A 19993-nucleotide genomic window follows, 5' to 3' on the forward strand; every position below is an offset into this window, starting at 1 on the left:
AGCAATAACTGACACAAAATGCGTTGAAAGCAACACAAAAGTAGTAACACGAAAAGCACGTTGGATATTAACACATCCTTTTCGAGAGCGTAGCATCCTTTCGACCGGGTGAAATTTTCGGTGTTTTATTTTATTCAGAAAAGCCTCCCGTTTTTTTTTTTACTTGATAAAGTAAACAAGCGGAGATCCCCCGAAGCCCTGACGAGCAGGGAGGGGAAGGAGAGCGGAGGACACGGCTCCGATTTAACACTCCAGTTCCGTTAACTCCCGAGCACGTGTAAGAGCTGCGGCCGGACCGGTAATGGCTTCTCCTGGCGTGTTGACACATTTTCCCTCTTTCATTTCACAGGCAATCACTTTCCAACCCCCGCCCCCCCCCCCCCCCACCCCGTCACATCAAACGTTAATGCTCCCCTTCAAACTCTTTTCCTTTCCGTCTGCCAACTTTGACATCACAGGAAATTACAGTGGAATTGGCAGCCCTTTTTTCTTTCAAGTTCATTTCTGCTCGCAAGCGAATGCCCCAGATCCCGCCATCAGCCTGCCTCGCTTTTCTTTGTACCGATCATTTTATTTGTTCTTGTCCCGCTGACGCGCGTATCGTCTTTTCAGACTGACAAAGACGGCAGGCATTTATCTAAATGAAAGGAGCTTGGAAAGTGCGACGCCGAGGTGAGTTTTCAAACGCATTCCGCGTCGGCGATTGTCTCATGCAAACTACGGCAAAGAGAAGCAGGGAGGCCAGGGTCGAATGCGGTCGACACTGTGGAAGGGTCGGTTTTGGTAAGGGTGTCTCGCAGCGGGTTCGTGGACTGAAGACCAGGCCCGAAATGCATCGGATGTGTTGGTTTCGGAGAAACATTTTAACGGTGGGTTTTCCTGACTGGAGACCCAGTGTCGAACGCACTGGATGTGTTGAACGCATTGGATGTGCTGAATTGGTAAGTCTGGCAAAAGTGTGTGAAGATGTGCGTTTGTGACGCTAGACCAGAAGCTGCATTTCCCACTGTGGATCAGGACCGTCTCTGGGGCCCCTTGCAGGCACCCCAACCACCCACAAATGCCCCCCCCCCCAACCCCTCCTCCCCCGGGGACAAACTGTGAGAGAACAACTGACTTTTCTCCAGTGATGGATTCCCACAGAAAGACATGAAATCCCAGGGTTCAAGACTCTCAAAGAGCCTTGGATTTCTAAGAGAGCCCTGAACCTTCATGCTGATGCATAAATTCCCTTTGAGAAGAATTCCCTTCCCCCTTCAACCCTAAAGGAGTCATGCAGATGGCTTAGCCCTGGCTACACTCCTTATTTATGTTCTTATCTGTTCACTTTCAACATAATAATACCCCATTAGACTAAAATCTGTGACTCTTTGAAGGACCAGAAACATATTTATCACAGGCCAGCATCCACAATGTCAGGCTATCGCTAATGCTCTGACCCGTGTTCAGTTCTACACATTTATTTCTTAAACATCCAGCTGACGATGCTTTTCTTTCAACCGCGCTCAGGTATGTCACAAACTATGCCAGGGACGGTCAGCACTAGTCCCGCCCCCCCGTCGCCAGTCCGGAGAGTGGTGTCGGGGCAGCAGATGATGGGCAGTGGGGGTGGAGTGGGGTGAGGCGGGTTGAAGCCAGCAGACGCCCGTGACGTCAGCCCGACCTCCCACGGGGGGAACCCGCTTCCCCGTGCCCTGCTTCCCCGTGCCACGCCAGAAGTACAGCGTGTTACGGAACGAACAGGGAGCTCTGCACAGACTCCCGCTCACAAAATACGACCGATGCTTATTGACGAAATGGCCGATGAATTGTTTGGTTTATGTTCTTCGGGCTCATTGCACTGTTTGCGGTATTTGAGCAGATTTAATGGCACAAAACACCCTTCCTCCTTATAAAACCTTCACTTTTGGTTGGTTATATTTCACAGTTATACTGTGTTGCCTTGACTTTAATGTCAGAGACAGATAATTACAATTGTAGCAGTTATCTCCCCTGGCCATATCCAGTGATACAACCTCATTTCACTAATTATTTTTTTGTGGTTGCTCTGTGTGCATGGGGGTCTATAGCTTTTCCCTCTGCAATCTGCTCAGATTTAAATACAGCAAAATAAGACTGTGCTGATTTCCATTTGTTCAGAGTGCATCTTACTCTGTCTACGACATCTCTGTTTGGAACACAGTGATGTCATAATAATGCTAGGTTGCTTCTGTATGTCATAACAGTGATAGATGGCTGAGTTATTGTGGTAATGTGAGCAAGACAGGATGCAAGGAGCAGGCCTGGGTGAAGCTTTCTGAGTGCTGAATTTAAAAAAGGAAAATAAAAACAACAACCACTCAAAGAAAGCTTTTACAAATTTTACATGGGTACTTTACTCCCACACTTGTGGACATAAGACAGTCTTATAAGCATTATCACTCTAAAGTACACAGTAGTTCTAGCAGTCAACTGTACACTGAAGCGCAGAACCCATAAATGCTGCTTTTACCCCTCATTTATTCAGAAGCTTAGCTGCTCCACTGGGTACAACTACCTTCACTCAAAACAGTCAAATATAAACAACATGACAAACAATTCTATGCATGCATGCATGCATGCATATACACACACACACATACACATATTGTATGCGTACTGCCAGGACAGCGAGGATTATGTCCTAGATTGTCTGGTAACATACAATATATATTTATTTAATTTGATATTATTAAAGATATTAATAATCAATTAATGTGCCGAATTTGTAGATAGGCAGAGTACAAAGAAAAAAAACGGAACATCTAATCTAACGATGAAGGTTCAAACTACCTTAACAAATACCTAATGTTACAGACATAGACAGGTTTGTCACAAAATAAATGAATGGAAAGGAAAATAGGAAACCACACCTGTTTCTCCCAAGTTAGTCACAAGAAAACCAAGATAAAAGTTCAAAAAACCAAAGGACAGCCGAATATTCCAAAAAGCCAGGGGTGAAAATGAAAAATTGCCTGCGCACACCAAACACCAAGAAACACCAGGCCCAGAGATTCCACAGATGGCATAGCTCAGATTGTTCTGTGTAGCCACACTGGGTATCTGGTGTGCTGTGTCATCAAGTAATAACGTAATAAAACTTTCAAAGGAGGGAAAACTCCTGGACACCCCATGTTTGTATACATTTAGAAGACCATCAGCGTGACTATAATTGCCGAAGGATGTTCCTTTGATGTTTGTGGAGGGGAGAGGAGACAGATGGAGAGAGAACAGACAACATTCCTATGGTCAAACAGAGCAAGCCACTCAATAACAAGTGGTACTGGCAGGCTTATAAGCATATTCGCAAGACTAATTATTCTATCTAATCAAAACTAGATATCCAACGATAAAGTTCTCAAACTATGGACACTTGCATTTTCCCCAGGACGCCCCCTTTGGGTCACTGTACATATGACATATACCCCAGTCGACATCTCCCGGTTATTAAACTTACAAATGACTGCTAAGTTTGGGCCATTACCCACTCTCTGAGACTAAGTATTAATCATTTGGTCACAGTCAAATTCTGCTGACAAATTCGGTTTGGGATATCCGATTTATGTTATCATCTGCTCACACACAACTTAGCTCTACATAGCAAATTTTGTGTATTCTTCCTAGTTGTTGCACTTGGCATTCCATTCAACCTGCTGGCTAGCTCTGCCACAGGGTGCACTGGGACTCTTGCAAGCTTATTAAGGGATGCTATTTGTCCGTAGATAGTTAGCAAAAGGAGAAGATTCATACTGGAATGTTCAAATCTGAACAGAATCCCACAAAGACTGCCGACAGATCATATTTGGACAGATCTATGTCAAGAAATCAAATGCATGTTGCATAAAAAGGTAATTGTATGGTTAACGTGGACTACATATTTCACACCAAAGTTCCATCCAGTCTATAAAAGAGACTGAGATTCTGCTTCTTGAATATAAGCTAATATTCAATTTGAGAAAGAGGATAAAGAGCGAAATTAGTTTAAAAACGATAAAACAAACGTCTTTTCTTCCCTTCCCTAATAACACATGACGGATTACGGCGTCCATCGGAACACTGCGCCCCCAGCTCAGGCTGCCGGGGCGCGCCCGTGCCTGTAATCGCGCGATCCCACCTCTCCCTCTCCCTAACCGTCTGGGCACCGTCGCGGTGGCTCGCCCGCGATCCTGGCATCTGCCACAGCCTGGCGGCGGGAGGTTTTATGGGAGCGCTTTGCGATGTCGGCCGTCTCTCTCTGGAGACGCATTAAGCTAAAACCAACAGCCCGGGCTAAATATAGCCCCGGTGGCAGAAGGGCAGTTTACACCCAGAATAGCAGGAGTGCCGTTTTGGCAACAAAGCTGGGAGTTTCACAGCAACCTAGCCAAAGCTTTTGTCCTAAAAAACAAGGCATGAGAGAGAAAAAAAAGAGAGAAAAAAAAACCCACTTCCTCTGTAAACATACAGTGGGTTCAGTCTAAATCTGGCTGCTCCCTGACGCCGATCTTCCGTCATTTGAATCTGCATCCCCACGTGGCTCTTGTGGATTTTTGGCGGATAAATATTTACCGATGAGAGAAAGACAAACGCCGCATCTAATAAAACTGAAAGCGTCAAAAAAAAGAAAAGAAAAAAAAAAGTCAATTCCGGACCTGGTCTTAAGGGAGCTCGTTGATAAACTGGAGTGACGCTCCCAGACGCGACAGACGGAAATTGGAACCTTACTCCTCGGCACTCGGGCTAAATGTGAAATTAAAAACACGGCCCCTTCCAGCGCACGCTCAAGATATTTCCAAAGGAAAAAAAAAAACCCTCGCTTACAATTCGTCTTCTAAAGGACAGAGATTAACAGATGCATTACCAGTTATAAACAATATGCACTATGTCATATCGAATATCGGGCCAACGCTGACTCTCATGCAAATAACAAAACAAAATTTAATTAGCAAATGACTTTTCTGACATTTTAATGATGATACAACTGTTATGCTTGGACAGAAACCAGTCCCCATACATTGGACAGGGAGAAGGTAAATGAGGGAAATGGGAAGAGAGAAGGGCAGACATAAAAAAAAAAGTCCACTGTGACATACCTGCTGCATTCCGCCCATCCCCATCTGGCCCCGCCCCTGCGTGCCCATTGGATAGCGATGAGGGGCCGGTGAACCGTACGGCTGGCTGGAGTAAGGCCCGCCCTGCTGCTGGGCATAGGGGATGTTGCCCATCCCGTAGAGCTGGGAGCGCTTCATCGCCATGAACTCCATGGACCCCACCTGAGAGAAGCACAAGCAGCAGCGCCGTTAAAATACTGCAGGGGTCGCTGTTGCGCAGTCACACAGATCTGACCATGAAGAAAAGCAGCGAAAACAACGCTAACTGAACAACCCTATCTCTGCCTCTTTCAAGGATTTTTTTCCCCCTGTGAGCTGGCAGTAAATTCAGGGGTGTCACAAGGTAATGTGAGCCCATCAACAGAAATAGAGAAACAAGGGACCGGGGAGCAGATCGCATGGAGGCTGATGTTGCTGCTGGATGATTTATGAGGTTTGTCTGGGGTGTCATTTCCAGTGAGGCCGGGCCTCTCTGCCCTGTCACCCCAAGTCCCGCTAAGACGCCTCAATATTCACCTCAATAACATACCTGCTCACGCAGAAAGCAGCAACGCTCACCCTCAACAAGTATGTTCCTGTATTTATGAATTGCATTAAAATTAACAATGGTGATGGAACACACACAAACGCACACGCACACACACAGGACCAACAACTAGGCTGGTGTCACGGGCTTTAAGCATACAGGGGACCTCACCAGGTCAGAAGGCCTTTTGAATACAAGGGAACTTGCCATTCACAGATTAATTAGGTTTTGAATATTTAGCCTACACCTACATAACAAGCAGTATTCCCTTTTCACAATCAATTATCACATAAATATGCATTCATTTTTAATTTATTTATTTGGTATTATTACACAATACTTACATCTTCATTGCATTATCACATTATTTGCATGGATAAAATGTAGTCATGTAGTGTCATTTGCTAATTTCTCCTTTGTGCAAAAAGCATTAGTTGATGTACAATACAGCATTCTTATATTTTCTGGTTTGAAAGAACCCATATCTTCCTATACTCCAGGCACCAGCAGCTGTGTCCTGGACTGACCATTCCACCTCCCTGCAGAACCCCCCCCCCCCCCCACCCAAATGTGCACTGCATCCTCTCAACCTTCCTTTAACTGGATGAACCTCCAACCAGTCATGTACAGAAGGCAGAGTCTGAGGATCTCCATGGACTACAAGTCCTATGATTCCACAGGCAGAAAGCCATTTCAAATCACATCACATCCCTTAAATGCCAAATTATTTTGGTTTCTCAATATTCAGGAGAGACTTCTTCAAAAAAATTAAACCCTGAGGGACATTCTGGGACAAAAACAATCTGCCACAATTAAACAGAAAAAGTTAGTTTTACATCTGCACCTGCCTACACAACAAATGCTGCTCAATGCAATACACTGATATATCTGCACAGTACATGGCCCTATCAAAGACCATAGATATTTCAGCATTTCCCCAACCTCATATTCACACACATTCACATGTAAGCATCTAGGAATTACATTTCTGAGGTCTCAGAGTGAGAAATTCGCCAAGCATGCTAATAATTCAGTTTATCATCAAATCTCATGTAACGCATTCATGCAATGAGAAATAAATGTAAAGAACAAGAGGAAATTAGTTCCACGTAGCAGTTAAAGGGATAGCTACTTCACTTTCTGTGGTTTTTTATTATTTCAGTTTTAGTGCATGTTTTCAATTGACCCAAGCGGTGTTTGTGTGTGATGAAGATTATACTGAATATTCAGAGAAGCTTCTGACAACTGGCTGACTTTACAGTGGCATAAAGCAAGAAAACACCATTCAAAAAAACTCCAAAGCAGCATACAGTGAAGTAATGCCTCTAGAGATAATTATGTATATTACCCAATTATTCTTCCAAACATTTTGTTTAATATTATTTTTGGTTGGAACTATGCAAACTGAAGCAGCTACACTCAAGTACAGAATACCAGCATAATATTAAAACTGATATTTATGTGTGTAATTGTGCAAACGGGCTGTAAAATTAATCTGTTAATATGTACAACCGCTGGAAACATAACATCACTGTACAAACCGCTGTGGAGTCACTTAAAATGTATTTTCTCATTTTAGAAAGAAAACAACCCCTTTAAAATTAAGAAATAACTCCAACAATCAAGATGTTGTTTTGTCATAATTGGACCTTCAATGTGACCTCAGTCTTTTCATTTTTATACCAGGCATTTTTATATTGCTGTTAACTGCAAATGATTTCTAAGGAACAGAACTGACACTATATAATATGCCTGCATATGTGTGTGTGTGTGTGTGTGTGTGTGTGCGCGCATGAGTGTGTATGTGTGTGTGTGTGTGCATACATAAGAAAGCTTGTGGGAGCGTAGGCACGTGCATGTGTGTTTTTTCAGAAAATCTATTGTAAGACATGTCTGTCTATGTGTCTCTTATTTTTTAATTTGGCATCTCACATAGCCAAATGCATGCCGCTCCTGTGTGGCTGCCAGTCACAGTTGGCACTGGCATTCAATCCCAGATCAATCTGAGACTGCGGTGCTCACTGATGCACTGCAAGCAGCGCTTTTACTGAGTGACCTACCCAGCAGCCCTGCGCATGTGTCTCTCAAACAAGAAGACTTGCCCTGACTGGCCAGAGCACAGATGGGAGAGTGCCAAGCCCTACCCTGGACTGGGGAAACACTGGGAAAGACTGCTGGGCTCCTGGGTCTACTTCCACAGATAACCAGAATAACCCTAATGCCTGCCCAGGTCTTACTTCAGCCTCATGACCCCTTATGCCTGCCCTGGTCTCACTTCAGCCTTATGAACCCTTATGCCTGCCCTGGTCTCACTTCAGCCTTATGAACCCTTATGCCTGCCCTGGTCTCACTTCAGCCTTATGACCCCTTATGCCTGCCCTGGTCTCACTTCAGCCTTATGAACCCTTATGCCTGCTGTCGAAAGCTTAGAGAGTCGGGTTCGACAATCTCACACAGTGCTCACAGGCAGACAAGAGCACATCAATCACGGGGTTACCATCACACTGTGAACATGAAATGATTTGAACAGGGTTACCGGCACTCACTTCAACATGACCACAGTGGGGGAATCACAGATTATGTCAAAGTAAAGAAATCACACAGGCCTGAAAATTACTGTTACCCTTTGCTTGGTCTGCGCCTCACAGTATTGAAATAGACACCGGCACCAACTGCCTCACCACGATCTCAATCGTAAGAAAATGGTAAGAAAAGTCTGAAGACTGTGCCTGCAAATCTCAAGGCACACACTTGTAATTACGCAACTTCTACTTTGTTAAAGAGCAGGCAGTACAGCCATAACGCTCTTCATTTTTCAGAATGATAAAATTGCTGTTCACCGTAAAAGTCATCTACAAAAGTTCCTTCCTTTATGCCACAGGGAAGACAGCCCACAGTCTAGTGAAAAGACAACATTCTCTGAACTTGTCCTTGCGGAAGGTCGTTACTGTTAGTGCTCGCTTCTCCTCTCTCCTTCTCTTTGAATCTCCGTCCCTATCTTTCAGTCTGTTTCTCTTTCAGTCTCTCCCCCACTCGTTTTCCACCGGGTGAGTGTGAGGGCGCTCTCAGCGCTTACAGCCAGTGTCTGCAGCCCATCCTGTGTATGAGAGTAAGGGGGGGGGGGGGTGGCGGGGTATGCGATTATGCTTATGGCCGCGCTAATGCTTACACTCGCGCTTATGCTAACGCTACGCCTGCACTCACTGCTGAGGCGCAGTAACTCAAGCAGCAACAGGAGAGGAGGCGGCAGCAGCTAATCGAAGGCCATTTTTCCTCTTTTCTTTCTGCCAGGAAAAAAAAACCAAAACACCGCTATTAAATATGCATTCAATTTTACTTATTCTGGGAAATTGCCCTTTTTAACAGACTTCCCCCCCCCTCAACTTGGAAGTTTTACGACGCCAGTAACCGGAAACGAAGCCACATTTCTCAGCGTTACTTATAAATTAACAATAGCTATTTACTGCAATGAATTGCAAAAGATGAAATATGTATGCTCGTTAATAAGGAAGACTATTAAAGCGAAGCATCCCTCTGGGCTCGGAGAGCCTCCTCGCCATCCGTCAGCCTTTCCCATGATGCAGCGGGAGACTCTGGCCAGTTTACCTGGTTTCTACTTAATTTCCCATTCAGTGCGGAGAGAAAGGAGAATGGGATCCTCCATCCTAATAACAGAACCCACAGCAGTATAACAAGTTCATACAGGGCACATACAGCCACCAGCACCCAGGCCACCAGGTTTCCATCAAAACGCTTTACGGCTGCTTACTGATTCTGAGGTAAGAGTCATCGCTTCTTTAATGTGCAATTTTATCTTTCTGAAAACAAAAACAGGTCCCCTGACCTTCTATCCTTCAGAAATGATTATATCCTCATTAAAAATCACCTGAAAATAAATTAAGCTGAGAAATTGATTATATTATTAGGCCGTCTGTTGGCTCAGCAGGAAATTCTCAAAGTTAATTAGAAAAAAATAGATTTTCATTTCAATTTTTCTCCCCCCACACAAATATACTGTCACTTACTTACACACAGGCAAACACAAACACACACACAGATAGGTATTAAGTGAGCAGAGGAATGTCATAGAAGAGAGATAGGGTGAGAATGAGAGAGGGAGGGAGGGAAGGAGAGAGAGAGAGAGAGAGAGAGAGAGAGAGAGAGAGAAGAAGAAGAAGCAGACGTTGGAGTGGTTATTGTTATTGTAATGCCTGTGCTGCAGGTAGAATGAGTCTCGTGACCTTGGCCCCTCTGTAATAGGCTTCGTTTGATCCTGTGACCCTGCCGGGCCACCGTCCAGAAACGCTCCAGGGTCAGGCTCGCTGTCCAGCATTTCCAATCACGCAGGATTCTCAGTTTCAATCAGGGAATAGATAGTGCACATGTGGGACCAGCAGAGCAATCAGCAAGCCAGCGCGCGCTCAGCTCACAGAGTAGAAATGGTTTACCTGTGTGAAGCAAACTCACAGCGTAGGAATTATTTACCTGTGTGAAATCAACTCAAGGTATATAAATGGTTTACCTTTGTATAGTCAGCTCATAGTGTACAAATGGTTTACCTGTGAGAAGTCAACTCAGAGAGTAGGAATGGTTTACATGTGTGAAGTCAGCTCCATAGTATGAATGGTTTACTTAAGTGAAATCAGGTCACATAGTAGGAATAGTTTACCGATGTGAAGTCAGGTCACACAGTAGGAATAGTTTACCTGTCTGAAGTCTACTCATAATATAGAAATGGTTTCCTTGTGTGCAGTCAGCTCAGTGTAGGAATGGTTTACCTCTGTGAAGGCAGTTTATTGACGTTTTTAATCTGTGTACAGTATGTTTTTGTATTCTGATGCGTTGAAAAGTGATTTGCATTTCCACCACTCTCCACATGATGGGTGACCTTTGTAGGTTAATTTTTCATTTTATTTTAATAGTTTTAGTTTAATTATTATTTTTCACAACTCTTCTCACAATTGATGTTTATTGAATCACATTAAAATCACATTGCTGTGTACAAAAACAAGGGTGGTACGCACTGAATATAAAAAATAGCTGCACCAAACTGCATGTTTCCCCAGGAACTTGTTGCAGTATCATTGTATTTAGTGTTTGCAGTAAATGGAGGCATTTAGCCTTGACTACTATATTGTGATCTCATATTCATGGCCCTGCAGCTCAAAGAGTTCACCTTCTGGGGTTTTTTCTATTATTTTAGTTTTAGTGTATGTTTTTTGATTAGCCAGTTCTGTCAGTCTGACTGAAGTATTACCCAAGTTTCCCAGCTGAATTGTCCTTAAAGGGACAGTTCACTTTCAGGGTTTTTTTTTTTAAATATTCAATTCCACTGTGTGTTCGTATTGGCCTAGACAATTTTGTAAACTGAAGGCTATTTTATACACTGACTAATGACTTAAAGGAACTCCAAAACAGCCTGTACTGTGACATTAAACACTATACCTCCAGGTTGCATGTATGTATATTAACAGATTATTCTTTAAATACAGTTCTGTTAAAAGTACACATTATATTACTAGGAATGAATAAACTCTGTGGGCAAACTGAAACACACACACAAAATGCGGTAATGTAAAGAAATTAAATAAAACAAGAAAAACCCAAAAAGTAAACTCTCCCTTTGAGGACAGTTCCGCTGCTTAGACTTGGGTAATTCTTCAATCTAAATGACTAACAACAGAGGACTTTCCCCTGTCAGGACTGACCACAGTCCTGGGATAGTTAACTAACAGTAATTAATTACAGGAGTGTCATTAACTGCTTGTGATAAATAACTTTGTGTTCATCAGGCCCTGTCCTCCATGTGACAGCAAAACACAGACTCAACACCCCTATTGCAGACAGAACCCCTATTGCAGACAGAGCCTCTACTGCAGACAGAACCCGTCCTGCAGACAACACCTCTACTGCAGACAGCACCCCTCCTGCAGACAAGACCTCTATTACAGGCAACACCTCTATTGCAGACATAACCTCTACTGCAGACAGAATCTCTACTACAGACAGAACCTCTACTGCAGACAAAACCCCTACTGCAGACAGAACCTCTACTGCAGACAGAACCTCTACTGCAGACAGAACCTCTATTGCAGACATAACCTTGATTGCAGACAGAACCCCCTACTGCAGACAAAACCTCTCTTACAGACAGAACCCCTACTGCAGACAAAACCTCTACTGAAGACAAAACCTTTACTGCAGACAGCACCTATACTGCAGACAAAACCCCTCCTACAGACTGAACCTTTACTGCAGACGCCTGACTCGTGATGCATTCCTATCACACAATGCTGTGGAGCGCTACACGTCGGAACATTCTTTTACCTGCTGCCTCTGCTCAGTGCCACAGGGAAACAAGCTATTATTTCCTCCATTTTAGAGAAACTGATGAATTCATTTTTATTCCCTCATAACCCCCCAAAGGAGCACGGCACACGGCGAAAACAAGACATGTTCCCTTTTCTGGCTTAATTAAGGTCTCAACTATTTTTAACAAAAACTTTGCAGTTCCGTATTTTGAGACATTACAGCGTCTCCCAGAAAGTCCAGCTGCAGGCAGCTCTGGGCAGATATGAGCTGCTTGTCGCGAGGAAAAACAACCGAACCGCCATTCGCCTTTTTAAAGCCTCGATCGCCCGATTTCGGTTTCCAGCCCTCACTTCCTCTTTCCCCGGCACACGACGGGTATCGCGGCGACTGCCACGCAGGGCCATTTTTCCGCCGGTCTCTCGGGCATGCGGCCGGTGCCGCGGGAGAGATGTTGACGGATGTCTGCGCCGCGACGGCAGCGATCCGATTGGCCGATAGCGACGCGTCTCTCGTCTCCCCGTCACGCTCCATGCGAGCCTCCCCCCCCACCCACCCACCCACCACCCACCCACCCCTCCGGCCTCTGCCGCCCCGCTCGCTGCTGCATTTATTTAAATATGTGATATGTAAGCAGTCATAAAATAAATGTCATAAACGCTGTGGAAAAAAATGACACGGGGACAGGTCATTATGCAGAACGCGCTCTGGAGCCCGAGACCGGCTGTTCCGTCACGGCGAACGCGCCCCGAAGCTGAACAGCCAGGGAACAGCAGCAGGGCGGAGGCCTGGGCATCACATACGGATACACAAGACAGCCATCAGAATAAAAAGAACCGCCGTGTAAACTACACACAACGGACTCCATTCTGGTTCTTTCAGTCACACTTAACAAAACAGGAAAAATCCTCTTTATTTAATGCAAATGTAAAATGAACATTTTTATTATAAGTACATACATATGTGATTATACAGAGCTATACTCGTGGGTATTTTCAGTATACGCATTTAAAATTACACAATGGTTCCCCCATTCACAATACACCTGATTTATCGTTTCACAGAGAAGAGGTAACTTTCAAAACCTAACTGAGCCGGTCCACCTGATCATCCCTTTCAGAAAGTAGCACAACGGTATTTCAAAATGGCTCATCCCCCAGACAGAATTCCCTGTCGACTGCCAATGCCAACACAGTCTTCTACACATCAACTTCATCAGGTTTTATAACTATTTTCTGGACTGACAGATGGCTTCATTATTCTCCAAGAGGAATTCCCTAAGGAGTTCTACGCTTTCAATTTCACTGATGGGTTCCCGAAATGAAGGATAATCCAACTGACCCTGCTAAACTCCATTAGAAGACTGTCACAAACAAAAAGTACATGGTACATTCAAGCATAATGCCAATGCAATATTTTATTTCTGCATTATATACATTTTTTAAAATATATTTTATATTGCACTTGATATATATTGATTTTAAAACTGAAAATACAAATCAAACCAAATCAAAGCAAAACAAGATAAAACAACTGAAACAGTTAATAAAATAGTTTTCTTTAATGCCATCAATGTGTGCATTTATCGAAATGGGACTGAATGCCTTTACAAATTACTTCACCAAGAGATAAAAAAGAAGTCACTTTTATGAGAGAAAATAGGAAAGAAACCACTGAAGTAAAACTTTTTGGGACAGAGATATTTTTATATGGCAGTACTGGAGAAATGGGTCAATCATGTAAAAAATAAACATCCTCAAGAAACTAGCAACAAGCAGAGTGAAGTGACTGCCTTTTACAGACTCCTCATTATGCAAAATTCAAACTAGAAAGCAGCTAACTACTTTCTGGAAAACTAGTTTTCATTCATGTTCAACTGACTTGTTTGGCTTGAACATTATGCATGGTTATTTTTAGAATCTTTTACTTGATATGACAATGATAACAGCTTTTTAGTCCACATATAATGGATAACTATGTAACTAATTTTATGATAATGGAATTTTTAACAAAGTTAACAGAGAAGAATTTGAAACATGAGTGCATCTGAAACGGAAGGTTGTCTGCCTTAGAAGGCAGCACTCGAAGGCAGCATTTTCACTATTTTCACAATTTTGCACACTTTGTAGGCATGTCCCATACTGAAATCATCAAAAAACGTCCATTTAAGGCGCTTTATTTTAATTAAATTAACGCAGCATCGATGCATCTTTCATCAGATAGGATATGCCTTCGCGATTACCTCTGGCTTACCTCTTACTTCCGTTAAAATAATCCTGTTTTGGGTACTTATCTCCAGCCAGTTAATATCTGTTGCGGTGGACATTCGGGGGATGATGCCCTCCTGTTGCCATTTTATCTGAACCTCGCATCTGAGCCAGGTGTTTTCTAGGCCTTTCATGTGTGCAGGGTCTGATGTCTTCGTCTTGCAGCTCATCCGGCATTTTTACATTTTCATGCCTGACCTTTTTGACAATTTGGCTGTCTTTTGGTTTTTGAACTTTTATCTTGGTTTTCTTAGGACTAATTGGATAAAAAAACAGGCTGTGGTTTGGTATTATCCTTCATTCATTTCTTTTGTGACTTAACCGGTCCATGACTGTAATATTTGTTGTTTATGGTAGTTGAACTTCGTCTCTAGATTAGACGTTGCATATTGTTGTGACTTAATAAATTTCTTAATTTTACACTGGTTGTGAGTTGCACATTTTAGTAATGTTGATCACACAGGTTGCTCTATCAACAAACTGGGTGATTTAATTGATAATTAATATCTTTAATAATAATTACCCAATTAAATCAAATAAATATGTTTTATATGATGGATAAGTGAAAACAAAACTGTCCAATATGGTTGAATAACATGTCATATGAACCAGTTTGTTTGAAGCATGTGGAAGCCTTAAATCCAGTTTTCTCTTGCACCCAAGCACATACAATATTTTCAGAAATGTCATGGATTTAATGTTTTCAACTTAGTAGATGGCCTGTAGAATAGCCAATCTTTTTAGAAAAAAAGTTTACAAGTTGAAGCAGGTGAAAAAACAGTGCCATCATCATCTGATCATCAATGGGTGTTAAAAAGTATAATTTGCATTACTAACAAGATGTGGTAAGTCTGATCTCGTGATTCAGACCATCCTGCCAGATTCTACAGATTATTGTTTGGTCCAATTTAAACCTGTCATAAACAGACACAAGTGATATTCAGCACTGCCAGAAGCCTAGCCAACCAAATGGATTACTGCAAGTCTGACGAAATGGACAACGGAATAAGAAGCCAAAAAACTGCAAAACTATGCTACATCGTTGTGCCTTGGACCTGCACTAGTCTAGGCATGGCCACCCTGGTATAGAAAGGCTTTCCCTTCAGCGTGGATTACAGGGTGTAAAACAGTCCTTGGTTATGGAAAGGTGCATCAGAGGAATACTAGTTCCTCAGATATAGTGCCCTAACATGAGTTTGAGTAGTACAGTGGTGCATAAATTGCAATGGATGGGGGGGGGGGGGTAAGATTTGTTAGACAATGATAAATAAATTTTAAAAAACCATGGGGTCAAAATAGAGCTTGTATTCCAATGTGGTTGGATGACTTCTTATGACTTTTTACTTATGACATAAATCAGATGAAACAAGTTCAAATGGAAATCCACACAGACATACAGAAGCACTTTAATAACCAAAGCATGTCCCAACTGCTCCACAAGCCCACCGAACCCTTTGGTACCACTGTATCGATTATGGTAATGTGATCTACAAAATGGCAAACAAACGTGCTCTGACCTACAGCTGACATTATAGTAACCTTTGCATGTTTATCCTACAGAGTCAAAGATGTTCATCAAAAAGACAAAGCCAGCATCACACACAATGCAAGCTCCTCAGATACCTCACACAATCGCTGGTCCTCACAAAAACATACCCCATTGTTTCCCAGGTGAAATTACCCAACGTAAATTTGTGCATAATTATTCATTTCTGCAGTCGGACATTTTCACTTCTAAATCTCCGTTTTATACTCTTTTTGGTGGTATTATCATCAGATTTGAACCAGAATTTGTCCAGCATTGTGGCTATGGCTGCATTGTGTTTCTAGGCCCCCAGGCACAGCCACAAGCATCTGTATCCACACAAAAATAAATTATCTTTTAGGTGAGAAGAAACATTATCACTGTTTGAGCTTCTGTTACTTTGTTTCAGCAATATTTAGATTAAATATTGAAAAACAAGCTCCCAATGGTTACCTTTCGGAAGAGACCAAGATTATGCCCGCAGTCAAAAGGGTTCAAGAATAGTAACAATTCTGTTTTGGGGATGTCATTTCCAGGCCGAAAAAGGGGGTGCTGCAAACCCATCCATGGATTTGTCTGTATAATGTTCAAGTTCACATTCATCTCTGGAGGATTCATTGCCATTTTTTGTTATTGTTCTAAAGGACACATCAGCAGGGAAACACACATGACCTTCTTTTAGAGGAATAAAGACAGAAGTATGACTCGGCCTGAGAAATCAATTTGCAGGACTACCAGTTGTATAAAAATTAATATTTTCAATGCAAAATTCTAATAACTTCACATTTAGTTTTCATACAATAATTGGGTTAATTATAGCAATTTGCAGTGTCATTCTAATACTGTCTACTGTCAGTATGACCTTAATATTTTTCAGTAAATGATTTATTTTCTGTTAGTCTCTGTATTATTGCTCTTGTTATAATAAAAACACAAATTGGCCCACAGATTTGAGCTACCATCTTAGCCATTTGAGCTACCAAAAACACACTATTGGTAGCCCATTTGAGCAACCATTTTTTCAAAATAAGCATAAGGCCCTGCAGAACATAAATCAATCTACTTTAACAACTGAGACAACTATGATTGGATATAGCCATAATATTGCCATATTATTGCAATTTAGCCACTGCTAAAAATGCAATAATGACAATATTATGGCTATATCTAAGACCCTCAGGCTTTTCTGCCTCTCCATGCACTCTAAACTGCTTAGGCTACTATTAGCCTAATTGCTCAAATAAACCACCACAGTGTAATAATAAATTAATAAACTTTGGTACAGACATGTGTAATTTCATGCAAACACAATATCATAAACAGATGATACATAGCTGGGGACAGGGGTCTTAGGTATGATAGAATGTTAAGATGGCCTCCATATCTAAGCTCACATAAATACGCTCGCATAACAGAGAGGGGCTTTGTCAGGTCACGGTCTTAGAGTCGTCATATCCATATTTTCTCACGTCCTCTTTTCCACCGTTCTCCGATCTCCTCCAGCCGAGTTCCTAATTACCAAATTGCGGGTTTAATTAAAGTAAATGACACGCCTCTGTGCCAGGGATGACCGGTTACATGCCGTCGGGGCCGCTGTGGACTCCACTCTCAATTTGGCTTTTATCCGTCTGCCTAAATCATTCCCGGACACCTCAGCACATGGTCACTTTCCCTAATTAAGGCAGGCGGGTCTGTCAATTACGTAATTAAGGGGCAGTGGACATCCCAGATCCCAGGATGCGCTCTGGACCGGAGAGGCCAGGCCTGCTGAACGTGATTTGAGTAGCCTAACTGCGGCGGATATCGCAGAAGGAGCACGCGGCGAAACTGGTGGATGCCGTAAAAGCACAGGCAATGACCCAACGTCTGCATTCTGCAGCCCGCTCCCCATCGCAATGAGGGAAAATACCTAGGTACACGCTAAGGTTTAGCAGTGACGTTAACCATTTTCCCCCAAAACAATGGAACAGCCTCCATTTTCCTCCTTGAAGGTACAGATGCAGAATCTCTCTAGAGGACCCACATAAGTCAAAACACAACAGAACTCAGGGGAGAGAATGCTAAAAATCCTGACTGGTAGGTGATTCAAACAGAATGTATGTCAAGCTTCAAGCTCCTGAAGTGCTGGTAAAGTGCAGTCAGTGCCAACGGGCAATGGCAACATCTACTGAGCTCCCTCTGTGCACCTGCACACCATGAGAAACCCTCCCCCCCAGAAACAATCCCTAATAATAATTTATAATAATCTTCCACAGAAACAGGTCAGTTTCTAGCAAACATCCAGCTCTCCTCTCTTACCCAGGAGAGACATGTCCTTTTCCATAGCCTCAGGGAAACTGGCAGCAGGAAAGAACACCCATGGGAGGGAGGGGGAGAGAGAAAGAGAGAGAGAGAGAGAGAGATGAAGGAATTCCCTGTTCCCACACTCCCAGCTGCACGTGGCTAATTTCCATATGTGAAGGTCACAGCTCTGCTGCCACAGAGGTGAAGAAGGGGAGGAGATTGTTGCACACTGACACACCCACAACAGCACTCCAAATCAGCGGCTCCACCACAGCCCCAACAAACCAAGCACTACGCCACACAAATGCCTCACAACACGTAACAACCAACAATTCACAACACTGCATACTAGGGAATAACCAGCAGTGAAAATAACCAGCAGAGATTATAACCAGCATGGAAAATAACCGGCACATGAAATAGCCACATTGAAAATACTCAGAAAAGAGAATAAACAGCATGGAGATTAGCCAATGTAGAGGTCAAAACACTTCAGCACAGGCAGTCTAGGGACCTGCTGCAGGTCCACTTATTAATCCCACTCTAACATCCTGCAGTAACAGCTTATTTTGCATAACTCCACAATCTATCCTTCTGCAGGAATACCGCCTACAAGGTTTCACTTCACAGCTCAGCACCAGCAATATAAAATTCATGTCCCACTGCATCTGGCACGATGTACCACCCTCATAGAACTAACTTTCGCAAGTTTTGGGTCACAATCAAGAAGAACCCATCTCTGAAAAAAACAGACAGCAGTACAAACAATATTAAACCTTTCTGTAAAGACAGATCGTTTTATTTGCATAACCGCTTCTATAAGCACCCAAATACTAATTATTATTTCACAAATATCCATTTCAGCAGCCCACAGAATCCAGCTGATCTAGAATAAATTACCCTGCAATTAATGAATTAACATTTTGTAATATAACCTAGGAACAGCAGAAAAGACATTCCCTATAGTATGAGCCGGAGCTATTCTCTTGTTATGAGCATGCAATGACTCAATAGCATTGTGGCATGCTGTATTATTTTCAGTCTCTGGACAGCCTTATGAAATGAGCAAATACCACCCAACGTCTCTCCTGGTCTCTGAGCACAGTTAAAGACTGGATGGATCCACAAGGGCTTTTATTTATTTAATGCGTGATTGCATTAGTACTGGAGGTGTTTTCTTTATCGCATGCTCTACAGAAATAAAAAGCTGGAACAACATTCCAACAGGAGACACACACTTTAATGGAAACCACCTCTGCGTCTGCTTCGCTACATGAGGAAAGTAGAAAAGGTAGAAAAAAGTAGAAAGAGAGGGAGAGAGAAAGAAAAGGCACGACAGAGAAAAAGAGGAAGGCACAGAGGAAAAGAAAAACAGGATAGGAGGCGCTATAAGGAGAAGGGAGAGACTAAAAGGAAAGGAGAAACATTGTCCTCTGTGCCAGCATAGTGAAGCAGCAAGAACAGGAAATGGACTGACAGAAGGAAATTCCAACAACAGGTGAGGGGCACCAGTCTACATACATATTCACCTCCTCTCCGTGCTGCCACAATGGGCTCAGCCAATGACCGCATTGCATGGTCTCTCCACAGTACAAACATACGCAGAATCAACCAATCTCTGTCCCTTTCATCGAGTATGGGCCTTGAGTTGAGACATTGAATACAAATCTCATACACCAACCCACAAGCCATTGGTTTCGGTCACCTTAATATGAATTTCACAACTGCTGTTCTCCAAACTGTGGGGCAAAAAGACAAACAAAAACAAAGAATAAAAGATAACAAATTATTAAATAGCAAAATGATTACCCAAACCTGTGTCTGCACTTTAGTGCAGGCTATAGTTTCATAGCAAGAACCACTCTGAAACACATGAGCTAAATCAGTGGCAACAAAATGTATTTCTCTTGGTCACCCACCAAAAGTTATACAGAGTGAATAATAGGAAATGCTGTTTCATGTCATTTTACATGTG

The 19993-nt window shown here is 42.7% G+C and overlaps 1 protein-coding gene across 6 annotated transcripts in view; it reads right to left on the bottom strand.

Moving 5' to 3' along the window:
• The window catches only part of LOC135252477 (AT-rich interactive domain-containing protein 1B-like), a 118159-nt gene that overhangs the window by 94026 nt on the left and 4140 nt on the right, over positions 1 to 19993 (bottom strand). For all 6 annotated transcript variants that reach the window (XM_064330620.1, XM_064330583.1, XM_064330609.1 and 3 more), the window contains exon 2: positions 5091 to 5270. In XM_064330620.1, the coding sequence (XP_064186690.1) occupies positions 5091 to 5270 (180 nt within the window). The remainder of the gene's footprint in view (positions 1 to 5090; positions 5271 to 19993) is intronic.

Source organism: Anguilla rostrata, chromosome 1 (assembly GCF_018555375.3).
Source record: "Anguilla rostrata isolate EN2019 chromosome 1, ASM1855537v3, whole genome shotgun sequence".
Classification (NCBI taxonomy): Eukaryota; Metazoa; Chordata; class Actinopteri; order Anguilliformes; family Anguillidae; genus Anguilla; species Anguilla rostrata.